Source organism: Electrophorus electricus, chromosome 10 (genome assembly GCF_013358815.1).
Source record: "Electrophorus electricus isolate fEleEle1 chromosome 10, fEleEle1.pri, whole genome shotgun sequence".
NCBI classification, from domain to species: Eukaryota; Metazoa; Chordata; class Actinopteri; order Gymnotiformes; family Gymnotidae; genus Electrophorus; species Electrophorus electricus.
Window position 1 is genome coordinate 11,201,783 of NC_049544.1, and position 26,169 is coordinate 11,227,951.

The 26,169-nt window shown below is 39.3% G+C and overlaps 2 protein-coding genes and 1 long non-coding RNA gene across 5 annotated transcripts in view; 2 read left to right on the forward strand and 1 right to left on the reverse strand.

The window, feature by feature from the left end:
- The first annotated feature begins 1,503 nt into the window (after positions 1-1,503).
- On the forward strand, positions 1,504-9,071 carry serinc2l (serine incorporator 2, like). The gene is made up of 10 exons (XM_035530934.1): positions 1,504-1,625; positions 3,430-3,591; positions 3,689-3,876; positions 3,973-4,052; positions 4,599-4,736; positions 4,864-5,033; positions 5,607-5,697; positions 6,149-6,302; positions 6,893-7,102; positions 7,388-9,071. Exons 1-10 carry the CDS (start codon positions 1,587-1,589, stop codon positions 7,524-7,526), a joined length of 1,371 nt encoding a protein of 456 aa, XP_035386827.1. The 5' UTR covers positions 1,504-1,586; the 3' UTR covers positions 7,527-9,071.
- On the reverse strand, positions 8,855-14,396 carry LOC113572204. The gene is made up of 2 exons (XR_003410082.2): positions 14,246-14,396; positions 8,855-10,761 (listed from the first exon to the last, which is right to left on the reverse strand). It is a non-coding gene; the product is annotated as an uncharacterized LOC113572204 (long non-coding RNA).
- Positions 14,397-16,971: 2,575 nt separating this feature from the next.
- The window catches only part of LOC113572195 (transcription factor HIVEP3), a 44,623-nt gene continuing 35,425 nt past the window's right edge, over positions 16,972-26,169 (forward strand). For all 3 annotated transcript variants that reach the window (XM_027001566.2, XM_035530812.1, XM_027001568.2), the window contains exon 1: positions 16,972-17,183. The gene's annotated coding sequence lies outside the window, so the exon portion shown is untranslated. The remainder of the gene's footprint in view (positions 17,184-26,169) is intronic.

Below are 26,169 nucleotides of genomic sequence, written 5' to 3' on the forward strand. Positions count from 1 at the left end.
GAATGGACGCAAATAATATTTTTTGTTTGTTGATGTTTGTTTGTTTTGCTTTGCTTTTTGAACCAGCGTCTGTACACAGAGGGATAAAACAGTCCAATGAATATAGAGTAAGCTAACTTACCGCTGAGAATGGTGTTCTCGCGCTACGTGACGGATACAAACAAAACACTTTCAAGACAGACAAGGTGCTGTTAGACCACCTGCCACAACCTTGTATCATCCGGTACCATTTCGACTCTTGTTGCTAGTCGTGAACTGCGAAAGAGCGCTAGTGCGTATAGGTGGACTTCACAGCCAGCAGGACTATACCATTAGCTACAATGTAACCTATAAGGGGGGCACGCGCTTACCGACGCGACGCGAAAGAGAAACTAACAGTACAATAAATCACAAGTCTATAAGCACTGATCACGAGGTTGTAGTTTCATTTAGTCACAGTCAAACGTCATCATTGGTGAAATTAATGATTAATTTTAATAGTAGGCTTATGTTGTGACATAAAATCATAAGGTTTTACTAAGCCTATCGGACAACCTATAGATTAAATTTGATACAATAAAATTATTAAATAAAGTTATTTTATTAAAAGTACATAAACCTGCCTGATAATCTAATGTGCTGAACCTCGTACACTTACTTTACTAGATAGATTACCTGCCACAATTTCTTTTATTGAAATGGGTTCCTAGTTTATCAAATTTAGTTACAGAAGAAGAAAAATAATAATAAGAAGAAGCTTCAGATTTTCTGTAAAAAAACGTTTGCTATTCTTAATTGTGTGAATTAGTACATTACGAAACAACTATATGTATAATTTAACGACTTCAACACTTTTCATTTGGTATGGCATAATAAAATCTACTTTAGAGTTTACAGAAACACCAAAGTTCCAAACAACCTTCCATTAACAGGTAAAGTGAAAACACCTTCAGTAGGGTCCGACATACTTTTGATGCCTTTGAATAACAAATTAAAAGTTATCAATTTTAAGTAAGTAAATTATATAAATGGTGACGCCCTAACAGGATAACAGGTGCAAGAATGTAGAACTATTGATGAGGGAATTTAAGAAATAATAAAAACCCTTTTCCGACTTGACCACAACAGCAATAGAATATGCTGTACATATTCTGATTATCACATAGTCAGTTGTATATTAAAGGCTTGGGAATTATTATTACGGCCAAAGTAAAAGATAAAGGCAACGTTTACAGGAAGAAAACGGAGAAAGCCGAAACCACTTTAAAAAGCAAACATTTTTGTTCACATGTAGACATTAAAATAAAAACAAAATATCTGAATCAATAACTATAAATAGCAAAAAAATAAAATAACAAAATACATAGGTTAAACTTCGTGCCATATTTATTTCTGAAAAACCTTCCCTACTCGTTATCCACAGGTGCATCCGAATTAGATAATAGCGGTGGCAGTTACACTTTTATTATTGAAATTTTACGGTTTCAGTTGATTAGCTCGCTACCTTATCCAACTTCACTCTCCTGCGGCAGACTAGCCTGTAAAGTTAAATACTGACGAGGCAACGCCAACCGATTTCTGTTTGCTCGTGGAACATCTGATCGAAAATGGGGGCTTGTATGGCGTTATGTTCACTTGCAAGCTGTGTACGTATTTTGTTTATTCATTGTTTTTTCACCGTACCCACACAGCAATTTACTGTCTTGCTAACAGTAAAATAGATTAGCTAAATCTGTCAAATGTAGGTTACTCTACTCACCTCACATATTTCTTAGTTATGATCTAACTAGGTTAGTTAGGTTAACCTAGCTAACCTAACCTAACCTAGTTAGTTAGGTTAGGTAATATTAACCTAGCTAGCTAGGTTAGCTGGCTAAATTTAAAAGCTGCCGAGATCGTGTAGCTACCTACCAAAGAATATTTGTATACTTCTAAATGTTACGACTTCTTACATTGCACAGCTACCCAGCATACCTCGACAGCAAACTTAACTTCGACAGTCTAGCCAGCGAGCTAGCTAGATTAACTAGGTTGGCTAAACACTTTGAGTAATGCATGTCTTCATGTACTGGATACGTTACCTAGCTAGAGTTAGCTATCTAAGTCATATGACCCAGTGCTTTCGACACTTTGGTTTTTATGTCGAAAAGTTCTTACTTGCATCAGCGGTATAGCTACATCGTTAACTATAGCTAGCTATATATGTTAGCTAAGATACCTAAAGTACCTAACTTGGCCTGTTTCAGTTAACGTTACTCGTGTTTTAGTAGCTAGAATATGCATCAGTTTACAGATTGTTTAGTTGGAATAAAAATACTCTAAGTGCACCTGTAGTCTTCGTGGCGCATAACGAATTTGCGGATTAATCAAACAGCTGTCTGGTTAGGCACGAGATAAACCTCTTCCCAATATGTTGTCAATGGTCTGATGCTCGAGAGATAACAGCTAGTTGGCTAACAGCTATATTTCAAGCAGCCAATAATGATATGCCCTTCCGTATAGTGCATTTTAACTGCTTTTAAAAATCTAAAGCTAGGTAAAATTCAACTCAACCAAGTAGGTCAGAAAAACGTCAGCTATTTTACCTGTCTTCACATTTTGATGTGGATATATTTCTTAGATATTAAATCGAAGACTCATTAAAAAAAACTATTTTTATTGCTTTGTGTCAGTAATTGCATACATTAAAATAATGTAATGCTTCTTTGAAAAAGTAGTATGGTTCACACGATTTAATGTGCCTTTCTGCTCCAAATGTTTTGTTTTGCAATTATTTTGTTAAGTTCTGTTATAATTTGTCTTTATTTAAGCTTTGAGTGGGTGCACACTACGGATTTGTGGACATTTGTTGTTGCATAGAAAATCTGACATGCCTTCTGCACTGAGATTTCTTATTGTCTAATAATAACAATAATAATAATAATAATAATAATAGATATTATTATTATTATTATTGTGTAAAAAAAATCACATTAGACTTTACTAATACATGGATGCCTAGATTATTAGCTACAGTGTTCAATTCTTTTCTAATGTTTGTGCAGCAAATGATGTCTGACTTGGTGTAGCCATAATGTAAAAATCAGCTTTGTGCACCCATTCAAAACAATGAGTATTTAAGCCACTATGATCAAAGTTTCCTTTGTTTGAACTATTATGATTGCAGAGTATGGTACAACCAGTTTACTCTATACCTTAACATGAATTATTGAATCAGAACCTGGGAGTGACTAGCTTGTTTTTCAGGGTGGTTTACATGAACTCATTATGGGGAAACTCTTGTACATAAATGTCTAGGAGGGGTGGTGGTTGCAGGAATATTGGAAGACATTATTCTTTGGCATTATCTTAAGGTATGATTGTGACACTGACCCTTTCCTTTTCCTCTTTGGTCTCTGCAATGTTATTCTGTTTTCTCACTCTTCTTTTTTTTGTCCCTCCTACCTCTAGGTGTCATGTTTGTGTGGCTCTGCTCCTTGTCTTCTGTGTGGTTGCTGTCCATCTTCTAACAACTCGACAGTCACACGGCTGGTTTTCTCCTTCTTCTTGCTATTGGGCACCTTGGTGTCTATTATTATGATCCTACCTGGCATGGAGACTCAGCTTCAAAAAGTGGGTAAACGGCCCCCTATATCTCCTTTACATGTGTTGTGGTAACTGTAACAGTGCAGCACCATTACAGCAATGATCTTTCGTAATATTTCTTCAGATCCCTGGCTTCTGTCAAGGGGGGAGCACAATACCCGGTGTGGAGAACCAGGTTAACTGTGATGTAATTGTGGGCTACAAATCAGTGTACCGCATGTGCTTTGCCATGGCTTGTTTCTTCTTTGTCTTCTCTGCCGTCATGATTCGTGTGCGGACCAGCAAAGACCCTCGTGCTGCCATTCAGAATGGGTAAGTTCCAGAAGTATTGGAGTAGCTGAGAAATGTTTCTCTCCATGGTTAACTTATAAATAAGTTGATTCCTTTCTCTTCCTTGTATCTCTACAGTTTCTGGTTCTTTAAATTCCTGATCCTGGTTGGCATCACTGTTGGAGCCTTCTTCATCCCCGATGGAACATTTAATAATGGTTTGTGTAATATCGAGTACAGTGTGTTGTTTATAGATGGAAATGATCATCCAGAACAGGATATCCAATATCGATTGAAACCATTCATAGAAGCAAAAGAAAATGGATAACTGCATATTTTTGGAATCTTAAAATGTTTCTACCTTGAATCATCAACTTGAATGGGTAATATGTGGTGCATAATTTGTAGAGAAAGTCTAGGACATGGTAATTGCATGATGTGTAAGTTTGTTTGCTTAAACAAGAGAAACAGTTTGTATTTTTACAGAGAAGATGGACTGTTACAACAGATAGTAATGACAAACAATACATATAGTTGTAGATACTGTAATGCAATTTTTTTCCACATCGGTTGCCCAAAATTCCATTTGAATTTTGAGTAATTGTTCAGTAGTACAGGGTTTTGTTCGAATCATTTGTCTACCTTTACACACAGTCAAGCCTTAAATGAGCTCAGGCAGGTGTAGTAGAGTAGAGAAAACAGATATGCAGTGCATTACTCATTATTATTTTTCTCTGCGCTGACTGTTTCTTCTGCATATGTAGTGTGGTTCTACTTTGGCATTGTGGGCTCCTTCATGTTCATCCTGATCCAGTTGATCCTGCTGATCGACTTTGCCCATTCCTGGAATGAGGTGTGGGTGAGGAACTCTGAGGATGGTGACAGGAAAGGCTGGTTCTTTGGTAGGGTACCCTTATCTCACCACGAAAGGTGTTACCAGTGTACATCTGACACCTTAGCAGTAACCCGAGACTTGTGTGTGTGTGTGTGTGTGTGTGTGTGTGTGTGTGTGTGTGTGTGTGTGTGTAGGTCTCCTGTTCTTTACCATCCTACACTATGCCCTGGCCTTTGCTGCTGTTGTACTGTTCTACCTGTACTACACGAAGCCTGACAACTGCACTGAGCACAAGGTGTTCATCAGCCTCAACCTCATCATCTGCATCATCGTCTCCGTGGTTTCCATTCTACCCAAAGTGCAGGTAATGTTATGTTGATTCGCCTAGACCTTCTCAGTTCCACAGCAAAGACAATGACCATACTTTACAGACAAAGTGGTTATTCCTAAGGTGGGTGTTTGTCAAGTGAGACAGCAAGTATTGTTAATCTTCTAGTCAGAGTTTCTATTGTAATTAATTAATAAGCGCTCATTCACTTGTACTGAGGAGTGCCGTGTGTTTATCTCCGCGTTTCATCTACATTTCAAATGTTCATTATAAATTAATGGACAGACATTACCATAGAGGTAATGCATACTTGCTTGATCATGACTTTAAGGATGAATTCGAGGTTGTCATCAGCATGTACAAAGAGTTCAAATAAAGCTTTAATAAAGGACACTGCATTATAATTTGAGTGATGATAACTATGGCATTTGTATGGGTCTAAAACGTAGAATAGTAGTGGAAGAAATACAAACCTGCTGAAAGCCAAGGCTGGTATATTGATATGAGAAGTTAGAAGGGGTTGAATGTGATTGTCTTAGTAATGTAGGTATCTTTCAGAGAAACGGCTCTTTCTCCTTACTCGTACATCTATGATCATGTGTCTTGCAGGAACACTCTCCTCAGTCTGGTCTACTCCAGTCATCTCTTATCACTTTGTACACAATGTATGTCACCTGGTCAGCCATGACCAACAATCCAAGTAAGTCTAGTACAAAATAACAGTAGTTACTGTACAACATTTTAAAAATAATAATGCTTCATATTATCTTGGTTTAATGAGGTTCATGTATTTCATGGGCTCTGTGGTGTTGGATAGGTTGGGGTTTTTTTTTTCCATTTTCCTTCCTGCTCACCTGCATGCCCTGTTATTTATAGCCCTGTTACTGAGAGCAGAGTTGCATGTAGCCATGACAGTCGTGGGACACAGTGCTTGTTAGCTCTAGTACTATTTGTAATAGGATTGTATTTTTTTAAAAATTTCTTAGTCCTGTAAAATAATTTTAACTTGTTAAAGCTTTGATTCATCCAAATAATCAGTGCATTATTTCCATTAGTTTAATAATCATTTCTGAATTTGTGTAATAGCTTGTCCTTTGAGTTTACTTTGCGTCATATGAAGCCACTGATATGTATGCATGCCTCACCCTTAGATCGGGCTTGTAACCCCAGCCTTCTCAGCCTGGTGTCCAACATCAGCTCCAGTGCAGAACCCACCCCCACCAGTACCCCAGGCACTGTGCAATGGTGGGATGCCCAGGGCATTGTGGGACTGGTCATCTTCCTCTTTTGTACTTTTTATGCCAGGTACAACATTCACCATATTAGAAGAGACACTAGGACAGGCAATATCGAATCACACTTCCTTCTTCCAGTTAAGACACAAGTTGCCATTTGTGTTGATACTAGAATTCTTCATTATCTTAGGCTCTTCGGGTTCATGCAGTAGGTGGTGAATTTCCAGCAGTTGGTGGTGAAGCCTAGAATAGCAGTCTCACAACCATGGTCTCCAGGATGTGTTGTTACTTAAATGCACTGAGAATTACAGCCCCACTTGCATGGTAATATGTGCACCACCTTAGTTTCCTAGACTGATAGGAGGATATATGATAGATTAAAAAGTGGAAATCAAGTATGGTAAAGAGCAAAGTACAGAATGCTTTAAAACTAGGGGTTATGTACCTTTTCACATGTTTCCTGGCACTTGAGAGAGCCCTTATCAGAGCTAACATTTAACAGCTGTCCAGAGGAGACTGAGGGATCCTCTCCCACACCTGATCAATATCAATCCCAGCTCCCATCTGATCTGGCACCTGTTTTGGGGGGTAATTGCAGGGATATTTGAGCACACCTCTGGCAGCAACCCCCCAATAAGTGCCTGCTCTTTGTATGTGCAGCATCCGCTCATCCAGTAACACTCAGGTGAACAAGCTGATGCAGACAGAGGAGGGCAAAGGCTCGGGCGTGGAGGGGGAGGTGGGAGAGGACGGCCTGCGGCGGGTGGTGGACAATGAAGAGGATGGGGTCACTTACAGCTACTCCTTCTTTCACTTCCACCTCTTCCTGGCCTCACTCTACATCATGATGACCCTCACCAACTGGTACATGTAAGTGCGTCTGCTGCTGTTTCACTGTGATTTTCATAATTTCTTGAAAGAGCGGAATAGGCTTTGGGGCTAAGGCCCCAAGAGTCTGCTTCTTTCTGTTCTTATTCTTATTTAACTCCAGCTGTATATAGTGGATCATGATAATGTTCCCTCAGAATAAGAATAAGTAATTGTGAAAGTAAGGAATATGAAGGCCTTACGACTTGAATGTTTGTTCCTTTGCGGCCTGACTGAAGCAATATACCCATGTGAGTATTTATTTTTTGCCCTCTCCTCTTCTCCCAGGCCAGACACCACCACACAGGCTATGCTGAGCAGCATGCCTGCAGTTTGGGTAAAAATCTGCTCCAGCTGGCTGGGATTGGCCCTGTACCTCTGGACCTTGATGGCCCCAGTTGTCCTCCCTAACCGGGATTTCAGCTAAGCCTTTGTCTCGCAAGCGAGCGTGCGTGTGTGCATGTGTGCGTGTGCGCCCAGGTGGCAGAGTATACCACTACTTGATGCTGTGGCGCTTTATATTCTAACATGCAGGATAAATGATCATAAATGAGTTGTGTAGCTCCCTGTGATCTGCTCTTGCTTGTTTTCAGTGAATCTGTTTGACTGTAAGCCTTTTTACTGGTGCAATTTGAACCTTGTATTCAAGATTCTCTTGAAGCTACTTGTATACTTGGATGGATGACACTAACCTGATACTGTACACTTCTAATATAAAAGGTGGTGATGCACAAGCAACATTTCAACAGGCCATGGCCTTGTGGTCTAGCCACGGATACAAATATGCATGTTTCTGCTGCTGCAAACCGCCTCTACCTGAAACCAATACACTTTATACGGTACTTTACAACCTGTCTGTATTGGGGCTGAATATTTCAAATTAGTCAAGCACTTTGTCCTTAAGCAATTTCAGGATAGATGGGAGCTTGTGTCATCGAGCTGGGCTGTTATGTAGATTGTGCTGGCCCCAGGGCTCTATGGGAAGGCTGTAAGAGGCAGCTGTTTGTCCTGCATAAACCCTTACTGGAGCCCCATAGAAGTAGTGTGTTTCAGAGATAAGCCTAGTGCGACACACCCTCTACTACTGTACTGCATACTGCATCCCTCGTACGTATTGCTGTGATGAGCAGTCAGAAATATAGTACTAAACACTGATCTGTATTGGACATCATGTGGTGGTCTTTCAACCAATAAGAGGTGTGTACATCTAAGATAAATAATCAAATGTGCAAACCCATGCTGTATAGTATTCAAGCAACATTTCGGTGCTGGTTAGGTTGTGGTTATAGTGATTGAAGTAACTAACAGGTTTTGCATTTACATTTTAATTTGATTTTTTACTATTTAACAATTTTGTCCTGTAGCTTCTTTTTATTAAATTACTGTTTCTTAACATGGGTGTTTGAATTCCCTACTTCCCATTTTCAGATTTCTGTGACACTTGCACATTCTTTTTCATGCAAGCATGTGAGGAAAGTGTAAAATAATAAATATTGTGGATTTAGAATCTTGTTCTGTAGATTAAGGTTTGTATTGAATATGAATGGAATATCAAACTCTGTAGTTGAAAGTATTCTGGATGTTTTTGTCAAAAGTATAGTGAATTGCCTGTATTCAGAGCTGTGTTCTCCTAGTGACATTGGAAGACTTGTGATTGTAATCTTGGTAATTATGCATGTACATACATCTGGCATTTTTGCCCAATGTAAGCAATCAGCACTGACAAGAAGGTATGTTTATAGTCTTTTGTTTGGAAAAAAATTGTGTTGATGCATAAAAAGTGCCTATATTGATAACCTGTCAGTTCCCAGACCTGAAGACAGAAGTGCCTTTCTCATTTTTTTTCTATCATCCACTAGTAACAATATTTGCATTGTGCAATAGGTCTGCCCACAAACATATCAGTTATTTTTTGGCGGTTGATCTGCATCTGTCAGTGCTTTATATTTCAATAAACCCATTCTGGAATTGATCATTGTGCTTTTGTCTTCTGTTAGGTTACTTGTAGAGATAAGACTTCTATTTGTTGTTTGCCCACTAGGTGGAAGTGATGTGCTGTTGATGCCATCAATCACAAAGGTAAAGGCCTTCATTAAATAATATGAAAAATAAAATATAATGGTATATATTTAAAGATAGACTGCATAGTTTGGAATTTCTCAAATGCGTTAAATGCAATTGCATTTCTAATGTTATTCATTAGAACTAATGAGTCCCTTGTATGTAGAAGTTGTGTATAATTGATTATTTATGTCAAAGCATATATTTCTCATTGCCTTTCTCTTGTTTGCTGACTGTGTAGTTAAATTGCATCATACAGTTTTGGAGCTCCATTTCATGAGTGCCTAGCCTCGGGACCACAACATGGCCCCACTGAGTGTAAAACAATTTTTCATTTACAAGCAATTACTGCACTCGCACTTCTGAGGAGTTTGGCATGCCACACAGCCAAAATGATTCTACTGCCAAGATAGCTAAGAAAAGCGCATTTAAGATGGTTTAGTTTGAAAGGAACAATACACAATGGAAAGGTACTTGGTATATTTTCACAAACTAGTGGAGATGTTTGGGTGTCTGGAGAATAAGGAGGGTATTGAAATGAGTGCTTTCCTCTTCCAATCAAATATATCTGCATTTTAGTAATGGTCTTAATGGTAGGAATACTTGATTTACATACTTAATCTATGATCTTCACCAAACAGTGCTCATGAAATTGTGGCTACTTTCTTGACTTCACATGTGAAAAAGCACATAAAATTTAAGGGTTCTGCTTCATTTTGGGGAACCATAGTACTTGCACAGTTTTATATTTTTCCTGTTCTATCATGAGAGGAATTCAACAACGGAGAACATTAACAACAATCATGTGGCAAGTCATCCTTCACGGAGCTTGATGTGCTTCATAAGGTTATTTATTTACTACATTTGTAATTCACTTGTTTTGTAATGATATGAAAACTTACTCCTTGAATGTTTTTTTTTTTCACTGCTGTACATACTTTAAGTACTTTAAAGTCTTCTGTAATCAATGTTAGAGTTCCTGTTACCTCAGCCCCCTCCCTTTTAGCCTCACAGCCTCCATCCAAACCTTTCTCCAAAGCTGCTCCTTCCAATAACATGTATGATTAGCATTTAGTCTACATTTCTTTTTGCTGCATCCATCTTCTTGTAGAGAAGTTTTCAAAGTGGTCAATACAGCATATCTGTATTACATTTTAGTTGCTGATTACAGAGCCCAGAGCTGTTTAGACGCAGAGAAAGCAGTATCTTTAATTCAGTTATTTTAATGACCATGTCTGGATAAGTGAATTGTCAATACAAAAATATGTACTTAAATGCATTTACTTTGATTATTAAAAAAAGTTAAGACATATGCATAAACATGTCATTCAAATAAAATAAAATAAAGTATTACTTGGCATTGTGTTTAAACTGAGTAAGTCAGCAGGACTGCACTACTCCATTTTCTTCCAGCTCAAAGGAGAGCAAATAGTTTTTGGCCCAGCCAGCTCCAGCGACTCAGTGGAAGAGTAAAGTTACCCAAGGGAGGTCTTGGCATATTCATTATGCTCAGTATCCAGTCTTGTTTTCTTGTGGTTTTGTGTTTATACTTCTGGGAAGTTCTGACCTATGCTCAGCTCAGTCCCAGTAAGCCAAAATACCTAAAAAGTGGAGAAACCAACACTTTTTGGCAGTGGTTAGAAAATGGATCAGAAATGAGGTCAAAGACTATTCCAAATGTTGCTCTTCTTTAGCATTGCCAAAATCAACATCATACCATCTAGTAGCAGGGCTGCAGGATTGGGACTTAATAGACAGAAGCTACTACCCACTACTCATTCAGTCTAATACACCCATACACTTTCCATGACTATATGACTGAATGTGAAACATCCTGTATCATCTGGTTTTCATCGTCATCATCACTAATAATGACGAATCCTCATTAAACATTCTTTCAGTGAGTTGGACATTAGTTGGAAATTATAAAGAAGACACATTACCTACTTGCTTTACTGACTCACACATTTAACGGGACTGTGCAAGCCAAGTTTCACAAGGCTTCCTTTACTCTACATGATTTTTCACACCTGCCAACACTAGGACATCTGAAATGTTTGGAAATCTCCTCAGCAAGCATAGAGTTTGATTGTTTTTCTGTGCCTTGATGCTGAGAAAAATGCACAGGTTTCTAAAGTTCTGCCATCGTGCAAGCTAATTTGCTGCACAAAGTGACAAAATAATAGTCCACTTTTTACACTGCAATTGTTATAGATAACAAATGTTAAAAAATGTTCTCTAGGTCTCTTGTTTACACACATCTCAGCAATGGAGAGGTAACCACTCAAGATTCTAACAGTAATTTAAGAAAATACGATGATCAGACCCGGGTTTCTCAAAAGAAAGAAGGAGCTTGAGTATAGTGATATGATAACATCACTGATGTTTAAATGTGACTGATCTTTCATGTTAAACTAGCTGGCTGATGAATATACCTGTTGGCTTGCTAATAGCAGCTCATATTTGTAAATCTTGAGCAGCAAAATATTTTTTACGTTGCAAAGTGTATCATACTAGATAAATAATTACAATAATCCTCACCATTATTGTCACCATCATCTCATTACAAGTTGACATAAACTATCTCCAACAAAGCTACTGTAACAACTTAGTGAAAATAATCATTCTTGGATGTAATCCAACCATATAACTGCTGATCCAATTACATGATTATTAGAATGTCACTTTTCACAGGCAAAAAAAAATAGATAAAATAATAAAATAAAAAAATATTCTCATCTTCAGGTATATTTGCTAAAACAATGTGCAGTGCATTTTGTTTTTTTGTTTTCTTTGTCCTCTTCCAATTTATACATTTATATTTATCCATTTATACTACAAATTTTTTAGAAGAAGCATGTGGTTTAATGGGGTAAAGTGGACAAATGAATAAATCAAAGACACATTAACGAAACTATGTTGCTGTCCCAGCACACTCATTCACACATTCACACTTGGTCACAATTGATGCTAGACAAGGTTGTAGAGGCTTAGTGATGACCTATCCCCTCAATCCACCTCTCTGGCTCAGCCCTCTGTTAAATACAGTCCTAGAGAATGAAATCACTTCCTGTTGCAGCTTTGCCATTACAAAGGAGCAACAATCATGCAATATAGACCCAGTACAATGCTAATTAATAGGTAGAATTGCATTAATGCTGTTATGCATTTTATGAAGTTTTGTATGTGAATGTAACTACATAACTGTAGTTGTATGTAGTTGCACCAAGCCTTGTTGCACAGTCATATGTCACAGTGATGATAATGTATCCTTGAGCAGAGATTTTCATCTTTATAAATAGAGCTGCATGTAGGCCTTACCCCAGAGTGGATGCATTTTTTATTTTATTTTCACCTCTTTCTGTAACCCAGTGCTATATTACCAGCTAATTAAATACATAGTGTTATAGAACTGATGCACTTTTTCTGTTGGCAACTGAACAAGTGGTCTGAAATTAGTGAAACAGCATTCAGCAACACAAGCTTTCTCTCTCTCTCTCTCTCTCTCTCTCTCTCTCTCTCTCTCTCTCTCTCTCTCTCTTATCCAGAGCAACTTACAAAAGTGCTTTGTCATTTTCTCCTAGGATAAACTCAGTACAGTAGGTTAGTGGTTAAGTTACCGTTGAACAAGAATACTGTTGAACTATAGGGATCAATGCTGATGACTAGAAATGCAAAAACATGTATAAGCACTATCACAGACAACAATAAATGCAATAACAAATAATACCCTACATACTAGAGGCTCAGTTACTCAGCAAAGGTGCAGGATCAGTGGTCATTTAAATATTCCAAAAATAGATGGGTCCTCAGTCTGCGTTTGAAGACTGCAAGGGACTCTGCTGTCCAGACAGCCAGAGAAAGTTCATTCCACCATCTGGGAGCCTTGACAGAGAATAATCTTGATGCTTGTCTTCCATGAGACTTGAAGCATTGTTTTTTAGGCCTAGCCGTACTTATGGTAAAAAATACTCGAGGTACGGATTGGGCTTTGACCATTGACATCATGTATGGAGGGACTGGTCCATTTTTGGCTTTGTATGCAAGCATCAAGTTTTTACATTTGATGCCGGCAGCTACTGGAAGCCAGTGAAGGGAGCGCAGCAGGGGAGTGACGTGTGAACTTCGGTAGATTGAAGACCAGTCAGCTGCTGCATTCTGGACAAGTTGTAGAGGTCTGATGGCTCTTAAAGGAAGACCAGCAAGTAGCATGTTGCAGTAGCCTAGCTTTGAGATTACAAGAGTCTGCACAAGGAAATGGGCAGCTTACTACAAGAGAAAACTCTATGTATGTATGTATGTATGTATGTATGTATGTAGAGGGAGTGAGAGAGAAAGCTTGTATGGATGCATGCAGTTTCATATATGTATATGTTTGTGTTGCCATGGTAGGCTTTTATAGGAAATATTCTTTGTGACAATGTCTGTAATAGAAGCACAAACCCTGCTCTAATTTAGAATGGACTGAACCTGCTTGTCAGAGATGTAATTGCATTCTAAGTGTAAGACCAGGCACATTGGATTACACTTCAGTATGGAGTACAGCTAATTGAGTTTGTGCACTGCTGGCGCATGTACACTGAGAGCATTTACCCAACTTTACCACCCTGTTAGTCTCCATGGGACCTTGGGCCTTGTAGAAGCAGGTTGGAGAGGCCAGTGACTACCCACCTGCCTGCCAGTCTGGGCCTGCCTATTTTGAGTAGTCTGATTCCTCCTAACACTAGGGGCTAGCTGTGTGCAGTAAAAAGCATATAAGCCGTCTACTATACTGAATTAAACAGTATGTCTAATAATGTATTAAAGCTGTATTGACAACATTGCTATGATCACAGAGTTTAAGAAAATGGAGTTAGCTAATTTATTATACATGATTCACTACATACTTGAGTTCAGTACATCTGAACTAATTTATGTTAGCATTCATACTTCTTTCTGCCTCTGCAAAATCATTGACTATGTTACTGTTATAGCAGTGTGTGGTACAGTCCCTTTCGCTCTCTCTGTCCTTCTCACTCTGTAGTGTGTACTGCGCAGACGCAGCAGACCTCTGAGGGGAGACTAATGTAGTTATATAATACTCACCATGCTGGTCGTCGGCTAGAAGAGAAACATGCAGGCAGTGCTGTTACATAAGTCTGGTACGATCGTATTGTCACTGTGTGGAGCTCTCACACTGTGGTGTTCCTGCTGATGCTCTGGCTGTCTGTCTCTCTGTGTTTCTTTCTCTGCTTGTTTCTCCCTCGGTGTCTCTTCCTCTCTGTCTGTTCCTCTCTCTCTCTCTCTCTCTCTCTCTCTCTCTCTCTCTCTCTCTCTCTCTCTCTCTCTCTCTCTCTGTCGAGACACTCCCCCTCAGGGACAAAAGCCTAACATGGAAGATGCAGCAACAGTGATGCCTTCCAAAGAGAACAAGCACTGTCTAGCCTTGAGTATAAAGATATTCTGTGGTTCAAAAGGGCATAAGCACAGTTTGGGGGAAAAGTGAGAAGAATGGCCAGTCCATCAAAACAGCTATTTTAGACAATGTCCCCTTTTACCCGTGGGTTAAACCCCATCTCCCCTGCATGTACCTCTCACAACTTCACCCTCTGTATGGCATCCTGTGTGACTCAGCCTCATACTGCTGCTGCCATGGCGATAGACCTGCAACCCCCTCACTCTCTGCAGGGAGTCTTAGCAGTGGTGGCATCTAATGACAATGACAGATCCCAGAGAGCTATGACTCATCACCTGAGTGCCAGGTGAACTTTACCACACACCGCAGGATCTGCAGGAGGCAGATCTTCAGAGCGCCTGATGACACCATGCCAAGAGGTAATGAGATTTCTGTTTTATTTAGTCTTCTCACTGATATAAATGAGTTTAAGTTGGCACATTTGCATTTCAACCTCTTGCATTTCAACAATCTCAACCTCTGCACACCACATGCAGTTAAACTGATAAACCGATCATATAACTATCTGAAAGTACAAAGATGTTTAGGAAGAGCCCCAAAGAAGGTAAGGCCTTTGAGTACAATTGATGTCATAAACATTGTCATAATGTCTTAGTTGTCAAGCTAAATATTTGGCTTGGAAATAACCAGAACCCCAAAACATGCTTAGAAATGTATAATAAATAGTACTGTATTGAAATGGTGTGCTTTATTACAATTAATTGTTTAAGCAGGTTGGTGTCTCACAGTGCATGTTGTATGAAAAGGGTTATCTAGAGAGTGTTGGAAGGAGGCCTGGGAGTGAGGAACTCCATCCCAAGCAGACCGAGAGAGAGAGAGAGAGAGAGAGAGAGAGAGAGAGAGAGAGAGAGAGAGAGAGAGAGAGAGAGCGAGAGAGAGAGAGAGAGAGAGAGAGAGAGAGAGAGAGAGAGAGAGAGAGAGAGAGAGAACGAAAACAGACCCATTTCTGTAAAGTGCAGCCAAAGTAAACTGACAGTCTCTATGCCGTACAATTTGATAAGAGAAGGGAAAAAACTAATCTCTTTAAAAATTAGAAGATACCCAACCAGTTGGCCCAGCAGAACTGGATTGGCATCAGGTTTTAGATGAAGTGTAATTAAATCTATGTTTGAGGGTGTTGTGACTGCCCTGTGCATGAGTCCCTGTTGTTGTATTCATATCATGATAGAATTATGCATTTCCAGCTGAAACAGTAATGTGACACTGAGTCATATTCACAGACCTAGCAAAAAATAAAAAAGGAAATGGTCTGAGCATCTGCATTGCCTCTTTTAATAGCCCTCATCTTTGTGCTATAAACATGGTTTAAAAATTGTATGTGAATTTTATTAGCAATCAACATGCCACACTTTTTCCATTATTACAACACAGTAAAGCTAAACAGATAATGGAAAGTGGGAGGATCATATTATGTAATTTAAAGCCAGTTCCATAATGTCAAGGCCTATCCATTCCCAGATCTAAAGATCAACATATTAAGGAACATAAGCATTATAATACTGCCAACCTAGATGATAAATACTCTCAGCTTGTTACAGTGTTTTGAGGAGTGAGAAATATAAACTTCCAATACTTTACTAACAATACAAAGTAAACATGCTTGTAATTCAGTGAATAAACCTTACTATGCAAATGAGCTTTGTGTATTATACTGTCTAATGGGTAAACACCCCACTCTACCTTGTTCTCTCACCCAAATCACCCACTCATTAATGTAAAGGGTTAAAATAAACAATGTCCATGCTGGTGGTTAAGCCCTGTAATAGTCCCCATGTGGGCTGTTTATCACTTAGTTCTACACTAAGTGGTTTTAACTCAAATGGAGGAGGCTAAACCATGCTGAGGAGTAAGCGTAAGGGAATATCAGAAAATGTGCTCACATCAGCAACATTGCCTGCCTCCCCATGATGCATTCACTGAAAATGGCATGTAATTACTTACCCTAAAAAAGCCTACCGTTTTCCCTACCAGACCTGGATTATTGAACGAGTGTGTACTGATTTGTTCACCCCCTGACTGCTACAACTGTAAACAGCGGGAATGCTATGAAAAGGGAGGTAAGGTACAATTATATAGATTAATATATTATATACTGGTTTAGCATAGTACAGCAGACTTTGAACTTTGAAGAATACTGCAAATCGGAATTTTTGGAATGTTCCATGACGTCATCTGACAGAAGCCGCCAGCGAGGAGAGAATTAAAAATGATGGTACTCTTTGGGCCAATAGGCGCAATCGACGGACATCGTCTCATGATTATTAATTGCCATAAAACCTGTAAGAGCGTCCAGTGGCAGGAGCCTAGAAGGGGGCGGGCCCTCGGGGTGTCTCGTGCAGGGTGGTGCGGCGCGAACTTGTTTGCGTTTCTCGAGACTGTTTTTGTTGTGCTGATCAGCTGAATGTGGGATTGCAGATCCAGTTTGACAAGGAGGAAGGTTAGCCCAGCCTCCAAAAAACGCCGAGAGAAGCAGAAGTACATACGCCGTATGACAACGTTGTAGGATGCGGACTGCTGGACTGTGCTTCACGGAGTAAATGACCAGAGGAGCAAAGGCAGCTGTGTCAGGTAATGTAACAAGGCAGTGAACAGCTGTAAATACGCTCAGACGTTTCCATTCCTTATTTCGTGGTTGCCAAGACTGATTTTGGAACGCATAAGCGCGAAAAGCAAGTTGCTAAGGAAATTTTGTGCTAAGGGATAAGCTTCTGTATAAGCTAATAAGATGTCGACGAACATAACATTTGCTCAAGTATATCATTAGGCTGCTCGATAGAGCCATAATGTTTAGGTGAAACATGCATGATTTAACGAAATCATCGTAAAAGGTAGCTATACTTTTCTTAAGTGGCGCTAGCTAGTATGAATATTGACTTCCTGTAACCGAATTAGCGTTCTTGAAACGCAATGTGATTGAACCGTTTGTCTGCAAATAAGACAGGTCATTTATGAGAAATGTAGGCGTACAGGAAGGTTACCAACGTTTCTACAGTCTGTTTTGCTGTCTCGATGGACAGCAGAAAAGAAAACTATTTCTTGTTAAACGTCCGAAGCAGTCCAGTACGCGCCACTTGAATCCTGCAAACGTTGATCTTCTTGAAAATTACGGACATGGTACCAAGAGCTTGGTATTTTAAGAGCAGTTTTAATATACTGGTTAACGCTGTGAAGGTTTTTTCAAGTTACTTTAAGACAGAGGAGATACTGCGAACCTCCAGTATAAACAGGTAATTGTCCTCTGGGCAAATAATAGTCATATCTTGTTCATTCAATTAAGTTTAATTGCTGTTCTAGGTAGCCACAAAGTAGGCCGTGACAGTGGGTCATTTTGGCAGAAAAATAACCGCAGCAGGGATCACCTTGCTCTAGTAATTTGATAGCGCGTCCACCGGAAAGCGAAGAACTTTCACTTTTCCAAAAACTAATACATCTGCTTTATAATTTAGGGCACATGTATTATCTGTAATATCTAATATCCACTATGTTATCAGAAGTAATATGTCAAACACCACTAGAGATCACTCTCAGTCCAAGTAATTTAATAAAAGACATCAGTGACATGTTCCAGAGTTAAAGTCAAGTGATTATTTTTGTAATCTTAAATTTTCAGAGCACTTTCTGTTGAAACAGCCACATACATTTGAGTTTGTCTGACCTTTACAGAGTTTGGCCAGTATGCCTCCTGCTGGGTTTCAAGGTCTGGTTGAGAACTTATTTACTTCAGTCCATCTATGCCAAAAATATTTCTGATCATTTTGAATAATACTTTAACTTGAATGAGATTGCTTGTGTTAAAATCAATTCGAGGTAATACATTAGTTTACAACAATGTTACTGGAATGAATAAACATTTATCATTTGCAACAGAGCATTACAAAGTAACATACGAAATCGATACTGCAACATAAAGGAATATGTCTGCCACAATATTTACTCTGACATGCATTACAGAATAGGTGATGACTAAGACGTTAAATGATCTCTATCGCCTGAATGCTGAAGTTTTCTAGAGATCTGTTTGGGTCTTTTAGGTTAACAGCTGCATGCTGCCAGTAAGTGCCTAGGAATTTTTAATAATCACTGCTTGCTTTATTAACCATGGCACAGAATGACCTCTGGTGCTCTTTCCTCATCCCACTTATAGTTCTAGGCTCAACACTGTGCTGTTCTGCCTGTCGTAAAATGAGGATTTTAATGGAAATATGTTACCATTACATTTTTATAAGGACATTTTAGAATTGGCCATTCACTTTCGATATTTACTTTTATTTTGAAACTTAAGATGAAATTATCAAGCAGTGAATAAAGCACTCTTATAATTTTTGGCATCGTTTGACTAGTTCAGCATCAGCACGTCAGAATAGGAGCATTAGTTACAGGGTTTGGAGAAAGCTGTAGAGCCAAGTGACCCACTACAAACTCAGCCAAGCAGATATTTTGGGCAGGTAATTGCTTGGAGACAAAGGTCAGTGTGCTCACTTTTCCCAGCATTCCCCTCGCTTATTAATCTCTCGCTTATAGCCTTAGTATATGTCAGCACAATTGCTGCAGGGAGAGCACACTATAGGTTATTAGGATGAGGAAGGTATAAATATGTGTGATGCAGTGTGTTCTCTAATGCTATGCTGAATGAGGATGACCACCCTTAGGACCTGTCGATCAGTGATTCACCTACACTTTCATGTCCTGGCCTGCCACAACTGGAGATGGTACATTGATGTTACTCCTCTGATTTTCTGGTTGCTGTCTGATTTGTCTGACATTTACCAGCCTCTGTCATTCTGCTATGGTTCTGCTTTTGTCTTTAATGCTTATTTGTTTGTTTGTTTATTTTAAATTAGAACATCACCCAGCCACAACATTTTACAGAATGTGCAGAAAAGGTTTTGCAGCAGGGTGTACAGCATAGGTGTAAGCTTATTTAAAGAAGAGGAAACCTCTGTGTTCTTTTAGCAATGTTATGAAGCAGTCTGTAGTTTTGTTGGAAAATCATCATGACTATATCCAAACCAAGAGGAAGAACAGGAGGTTGATGTTTAGTGAGACTCTAGTCTGTCACCTTCCTCATGTTGCTGGCATGGCATCCTATTTCTGATCGCTTTCCTTCTGCCAGTAGAGAGAGAGTACCTTTTAAAACATTTGTGTGTGTGTGTGTTTCTGTATAATGGCAGAGATGGCTTTGCTTCATCAACAACCAAAATATTTATTCAAGACACAATATTTGTATTTAAGGACAAATAATGGGGCTTTAAAACTGAATCGTTACTCGTAAACATTTAGTTTGCACACAACTGCGGAACCCTTCATAAGATGCATGCCAGCAATTGCTATCAGTTAATCATTACCTATACCAGAGCAGCTTCACATGCAAACCACAGTGCTGCCCCAAAGCCTACACCACCCGTACCTCAGCAGAATACTGTTTGCTGCACATGTTCTTGCAATAGGTTTAGACATATACAGTTAGAGTTTTAGAGAGATAAGGTAAGTCCTAATTTTGCAGATTGATACCAGCAAGATCTCACTGCTGAAGCTGCCACATAGTATTCAGGTCTACAAGAGAGGAGGGGTTTGATGGTGTGGCAATTGGCAGGCTTAATTGTTTTCCTTCGTTAACCTTTTTTTAAAAACTCTTTCATATTTAAGTCATTCATTCACTGGCTAGTGAGTTATGCATATATTTATAACAATTGTTGGCAAAATTGTAGCTTTTATCACATTGCATATCTGAATTATATGAAAATTAGAAGGGGTGCTTTGATCATTGATCATGTCTGTAAAGATGTTTATTGAGTGAGTCATTTTCAGTGTTTAGTCACTCTGAATACATGAATGATTTAACATATTTTCCAAGATAACAAATAGTTGACGTTTGACTTTTCCGCCATTGCTGGTAATTGTCCTTGTTTTGTCCTCGTAATGCATTTACACATGCACACACACAGACTGACACACATACACTCAGACTGCCCCACAACCATTGTTTGTAATGTGGTTGTATACATATAGGCTCTGTAATCCCTGTGTCTGATCACAGGGACAGGAGCAAGCTCAGGCATACAGCCCTTTCATGCTCCTGCATAAACGTGTTCTCTAAAGCACATGAGATTAATAGAGCAACTGTACCTCTGAGGAAAGACCCAGGAGGACAGATATTCAGGGACTTACAAATATAGCTCATGCCCAGATGACACACACATAAATACTACATATTCACTCACCCAGCCATTCACTTATTTTCTCTCCATCTTGCTTAATATCTAATTTTTTGGCATTACTGTCTAAGAAATACGATTTTGATTACTGAGATTATTGCTAAGGCTTTTGCTTGAAGCAGACCAAGGACACCCAAACAAGCTCGAATATAAGTGAGGGATATACAGTGACTGTACGATCACTATATTTCTACCATGGGAAGGACAGTTTGGATTGTATACTTTCATAGTTTAAATGGTAAGCACTGGAAGCAGTACACACATACGTACACACATACATACATATACACACACACACACACACACATACACTAACACATGCACAATGAAATAATGCATACTCGCTCGCCCACTCACTTTCACTCCATCTTGCTTAACTCTTGAATATCCCATTGTTGGCATGAATGGCAGTCAAGAAATATGATCTTGATTCTTGGGATTAGTGCTAAACTTTGCCTTGAAACACTCCAAAGACATGCAGACAAGCTCTGAATATAAGTAAAGGATATACAGTAACTGTAATGGTCAGCATTGGAAGCAGGGCATACACACACACACACACACTCACAAAATAAATGTATTCATATGGTTCAAAGAAGGCTGTTTTAATTGTATTCCCTTTTCTTTATCTGAAGGAGCTCTCTGTCTTAGCTGTATTGTGCAGAGTGTTTATAGTCAGCCCTTCCCTAAAGCAAGAGCTTTGTAGACTACTGGACCAACCTGAATAATGGTGTAATTATAACTTAACAGCTTCACTGGAAAGCGTCTGCAAAAGGGAAATCGGATCATCTTTATACATCATTATTTAGCTCTTGTTGTCATTATTATTGTCAATGAATACAGCTCTTTTATGGTGTGGCTTGTGTACAACAGTTGTGTTGTATATCTTTTGTTACCAAAATGTTGGACACCATCGGTAGCTTTCATGATGTTCCTGGAGTTGTGTGCTGCTGTCTTTGTGTAATTTAGGTCAGGAGTCTAGGTAAATGCTGTGCGGTCTTGTCGAACATTATTTGGCCTGGACCCAAGGGAGTCTTGGCTACCACTGCAGATGAGTATAGAATTCCTTGTCCAAAATAGTGAGCTCTGCTGATTGACTGTAGCTACTGTGATGCAAATTATTGGAAGAATATCATATGATGCAGATAAATCTGCATGTAGAGAAATTTTAAGCAATACAAAGTTGTCACTGTCTATTTGTAATAGTATTTTACCATGTTGATGATTACTATGAAATAATTAAGTGGTTGGGAAAACCTCCCTCAGACCTTCCCTTGCACTTTTAAGTTGGTAAGATTGCAAGAAGGGCAATGTTTACTGTTTGTGGCACTGACTTGCATAACATTGAAGAGCATTAGCTCGATGCACACCACAAGTATGTGTCTGGAAGCTTGTCTCATTGGCAGGCCTGTGGGATTGCCCTCAGTGACAATCACAGATCAAAAGAACATTTTTGGAGTAAGAAGAGCAGTGATGTGTTTGTGTTTTTTATGGCTGAAGATAGATTGCACTTCCACATAAGTACATATATATTATGACTGTAAGACACCATTGACTCTTGTGTGGTTGAGTCCGTTTAGGTTAAGGAACAACATTTTGAGAAAACAGCCACCCAAAGGCATATTAGTGCTCCGAATTGGATTTTTAAATCACTTTTGTCTGTCTAAGGATCACTGAATAGTCATTCAAATGTGGCTTTTTGATTACAGAGGACATCTTGTTCCCTCTCATTCCCTCCCTTCTTTAGCATGCACTCACCTCTTTGAAAACATGTGTATCTGCATGTGTCTCTGTGCTGGTCCTGCTCCCACTCCTCCCTTATTTAGTAGAAAGATCTCAGCATATCAGGTCACAAAAGACAAGAAAGGCTTGGCTCAGCAGTCAGAGGCAGACACACTCTGTCTGTTTCTTTCACCACCTGTCTGTCTTGCATACAACATTTCTGTTAGTCCATCTGCTACTTCCAACCAGTGATCCCTGATTGTTTCTCTCTAGCTACCATGTTTCAACTACTTGTAACCTAGCTTCCCTCTCTGCACGTTTTCGTATGGTATCACATCCTTGCTCTTTTCCTGTTCTCCTAGCCTTCCCTTAATGTTTCACAGTACCATCTGTCTTGGTGGTGCTTTGTTGGAGTTGCTGATATATCCTGGAGTCTGCCTCTACAGAGACATGTGGTCAAGGTGGCTGCTCTCTACACCCAGGTAGGGCAAGCTTTAGTAGGGCTTCACTGGAAATTCCTCCAGCTGTGTGCACGGTGAGCAGCAGGAGCGGCCCGAGCAGAAAACCACTCCTCGACTCTGTAACACACAGCTGTAACACACTGGCAAGCTGGCAAGGCCTCCAGCAGAATTCAGATGTGTTGTTTTTATCCTTTACCTCCAGTGCAGTGGGATGGAGCTCTGTCAGCCACATCAGCCTGGTCTGACTGTGTATCATGGACTAACAAAGGAGAGGACTGTGAAAATGGTTATGCAAGATGTATGGTGTGGTGTGTTTCTCCTTCAACTGTTGTGATGCAGTTTGGTTGTATGTACAAGCATTTGCAAGGATTGGGTGTTCAGCACAGTTTTGCAAAACATGTATGACTTGTGAATATTAGTTAAATTGGTATCATTTACAGTGGCTTCTTGAATTTTTATTTCATGGAGACCAATAGTTCCTAAGAAACGAATGCTTTTCAGGGGTTGATGGGTTCATGGGTTTTCAGGACTGGAATGAGAAACAGTGTATACAGCAAAGTTTAAAAACTTAAACATAGGATGTAACATTATTGCAGACATCAGATTTAACAGGGGCCTCCTTGAGCCCTGTGTCAGTGGTTACATAACTGTGTGTTCAAGTCACTGCTCTCTGCAGCTGTCTGCTTGGCTGCCAGCAGCAAGGATCCTGCCAAACACAGAGAGGGATCACACATTGGCTCTGTCCAACAGGAGCCGGCTGTCACTAAACAGACCTCAGTACCTACACCAGGCCTGCTCTGAGTTTTAAGCCTGGTCTGGATTGCTTTTCTACAGGTTGGGTGTGTTTGAGTGTTTGTGTGCGCATGTGTGTGTCCACTTCCAGTTCTGTTCTTTACCTAGCCCTGGGTCATAAATAATGAATTTAGTTAAACCACTGGTTCTATAATTTAAGTATTTAAAAAAAAAAAAAATTAAAAAAAAAAATGGACCAGTGTCATCTATTCAACTAAGCTCTCAATGTCCTGCCTCATTTCACATGCCCCATACACATTATAATGTCCAATCAGCATTACAAACACTGGTCAGATGAAGCATTGTCTAAATAGCAGGCTCAGATCAAAGACTGAGTTGTATAAATGCACAAATGTAATCATTCTACTCCACATTTGTTTTGTCTTTGTCAGTGATTCCCTTGGCACAGTTGGTTTTGGCTCCTGAAAGCAAACATTTCGGATGAGTTCCACCCTGAGTGATTCCTTCTTCCTGCAGATCAATTTGATACATTTTTAACTGTATTATTGGAAAATCCTGCCAAAGTTCACTAGCTTCCTCAAGAATTGGAAGCATCACTTCAAGAATCCCAAACAAGTCCCTTAGAGATGTTTGCTAAGAATTAATTTACATAACTTTATCCATTTTCATTGACTAATTATAGTCTAATAGGATGGCTAATAATGGTATTTGAGATTTAGTGTCTGTCAGTTTATCCACCTTAACTCTCTTGGTTTGCTTACCCAGAACATGTCCTGATCAGTTAATTTACTTCGAACAAACTTACACTGCTACAACACTGCAGTCCATGAGGATTAGACCATATTTTTATGAAAGATTACCATGCTCTTACCAGCAGGCACCAGTATAATCTACAGAACTGTCAGGAGTAACGTTTTCTGGGTGAGAGAACCTGGTGATTTCAAAGAAAACATGTTTGCTGCAGAGATGCTTCCATACTCAGACTTTGAAAGGTTTGGTTTCATCACAGTAGAATATGTTTACCTTTACATGCCACTACCTTTTCTTTCTCTTGCCACTGGATCTTGATATTTTCAGAGATGAAGAGGTCTCTGAGTAGAACTGAGCTTTGTTGCCTGGATGCTTTCCTGTCACTTACCGTAGAAAAGACTTGTAAACTATAGCTCATTTAGCTTATTATAAAATCATTATCTTATGTGGTCTTCACAGTGCACATAGCTGTTTTTTGTATGTTGCTGCTAAACATGGTCATCTAAAAAGCAGATCATTTTAGAAGTGTTTAATTATGATTAAAGGAGTTGTTCTAGAAGACCCAACTATTCATATTGTCAGCTTACCTTTTCGTTTATTCATATTTTGATAGCCATTCACTATGGCTGTCATTGCTTATTGCTTCCCCTGTGGTAAGCACAAGTCATGGCATCGGTTTCCTAATACCGCATATATGATCTGTGTTTGCATGAGTGCCCTTAAGAACAAGGGCCCCAGCTGGGCCTCACACACAGCATAGGCTGTCCACATCTGTCCTGTGTGTTAGTGTGTGTTAGAGGTGTAAACTTCTTCTCCCTACACATACACATACTGACACTCTTGCATCGTTCCACAGTATGCAAGCTATAGGATGACCAGAATGTAGAATTCTGGTCCACACAGAGCAGGCAGGAGCCAGGCATACTGTTTCCTAACCCAACAGACCTCTTCCAGTTCTTTTCTCAGTGTTTACAGGTACATGGTTTATTCTTTAGTATGGTAGCTTAATTGTATTATTGTCTACATGTCTGCATTTAGTGTTACAGAAATATTTTGAATTTTTCTTTTGATTTAACAAGATAAAACAGAAGCTAGCAGCATGTATGGGTTATTATAATGAGGATTTTGAATCATTTGCACTTAAAGCAAGACTGTTTGTTTGTTTTTGTTTGTTTGTTTATATGTTTTATGTTGTTGGTATTTTTTTTTTTATTACAGATTCTTAAAGACTACCTGCTATTGCATTCACTGTGCCAGTGCCCCCACATTTTGGTCACAGTAGCTCACTGACCTTATCTACAATCCAAGAATGGCTTGCCTTAAACTGCACTATGCATGAGTAGTATTTTGCAGGGGTAATTATTCAACAATCAGCCGCCCACATGCATCACTGCTCTGCTTTTCTAACAGTTCATCTTGGTTCACCCACAACTATTGCAGGAGCGTCAGTATCCCCACATCACTTGAGCTAATTACATGAAACATGGAGCTGTTGTTTCCTTCAAGGAGTCCATTGATCCTGATTTTACCAGTGTATTTTCTATACAAATAGCTGGTAATCATGTTTCAGGCTTTCCACTGACCCTCCTTCTACAAACATACATCCAACACAGCTCTTTGACTCCGGCATCTCCCAGTACGCACTGTTCAAGC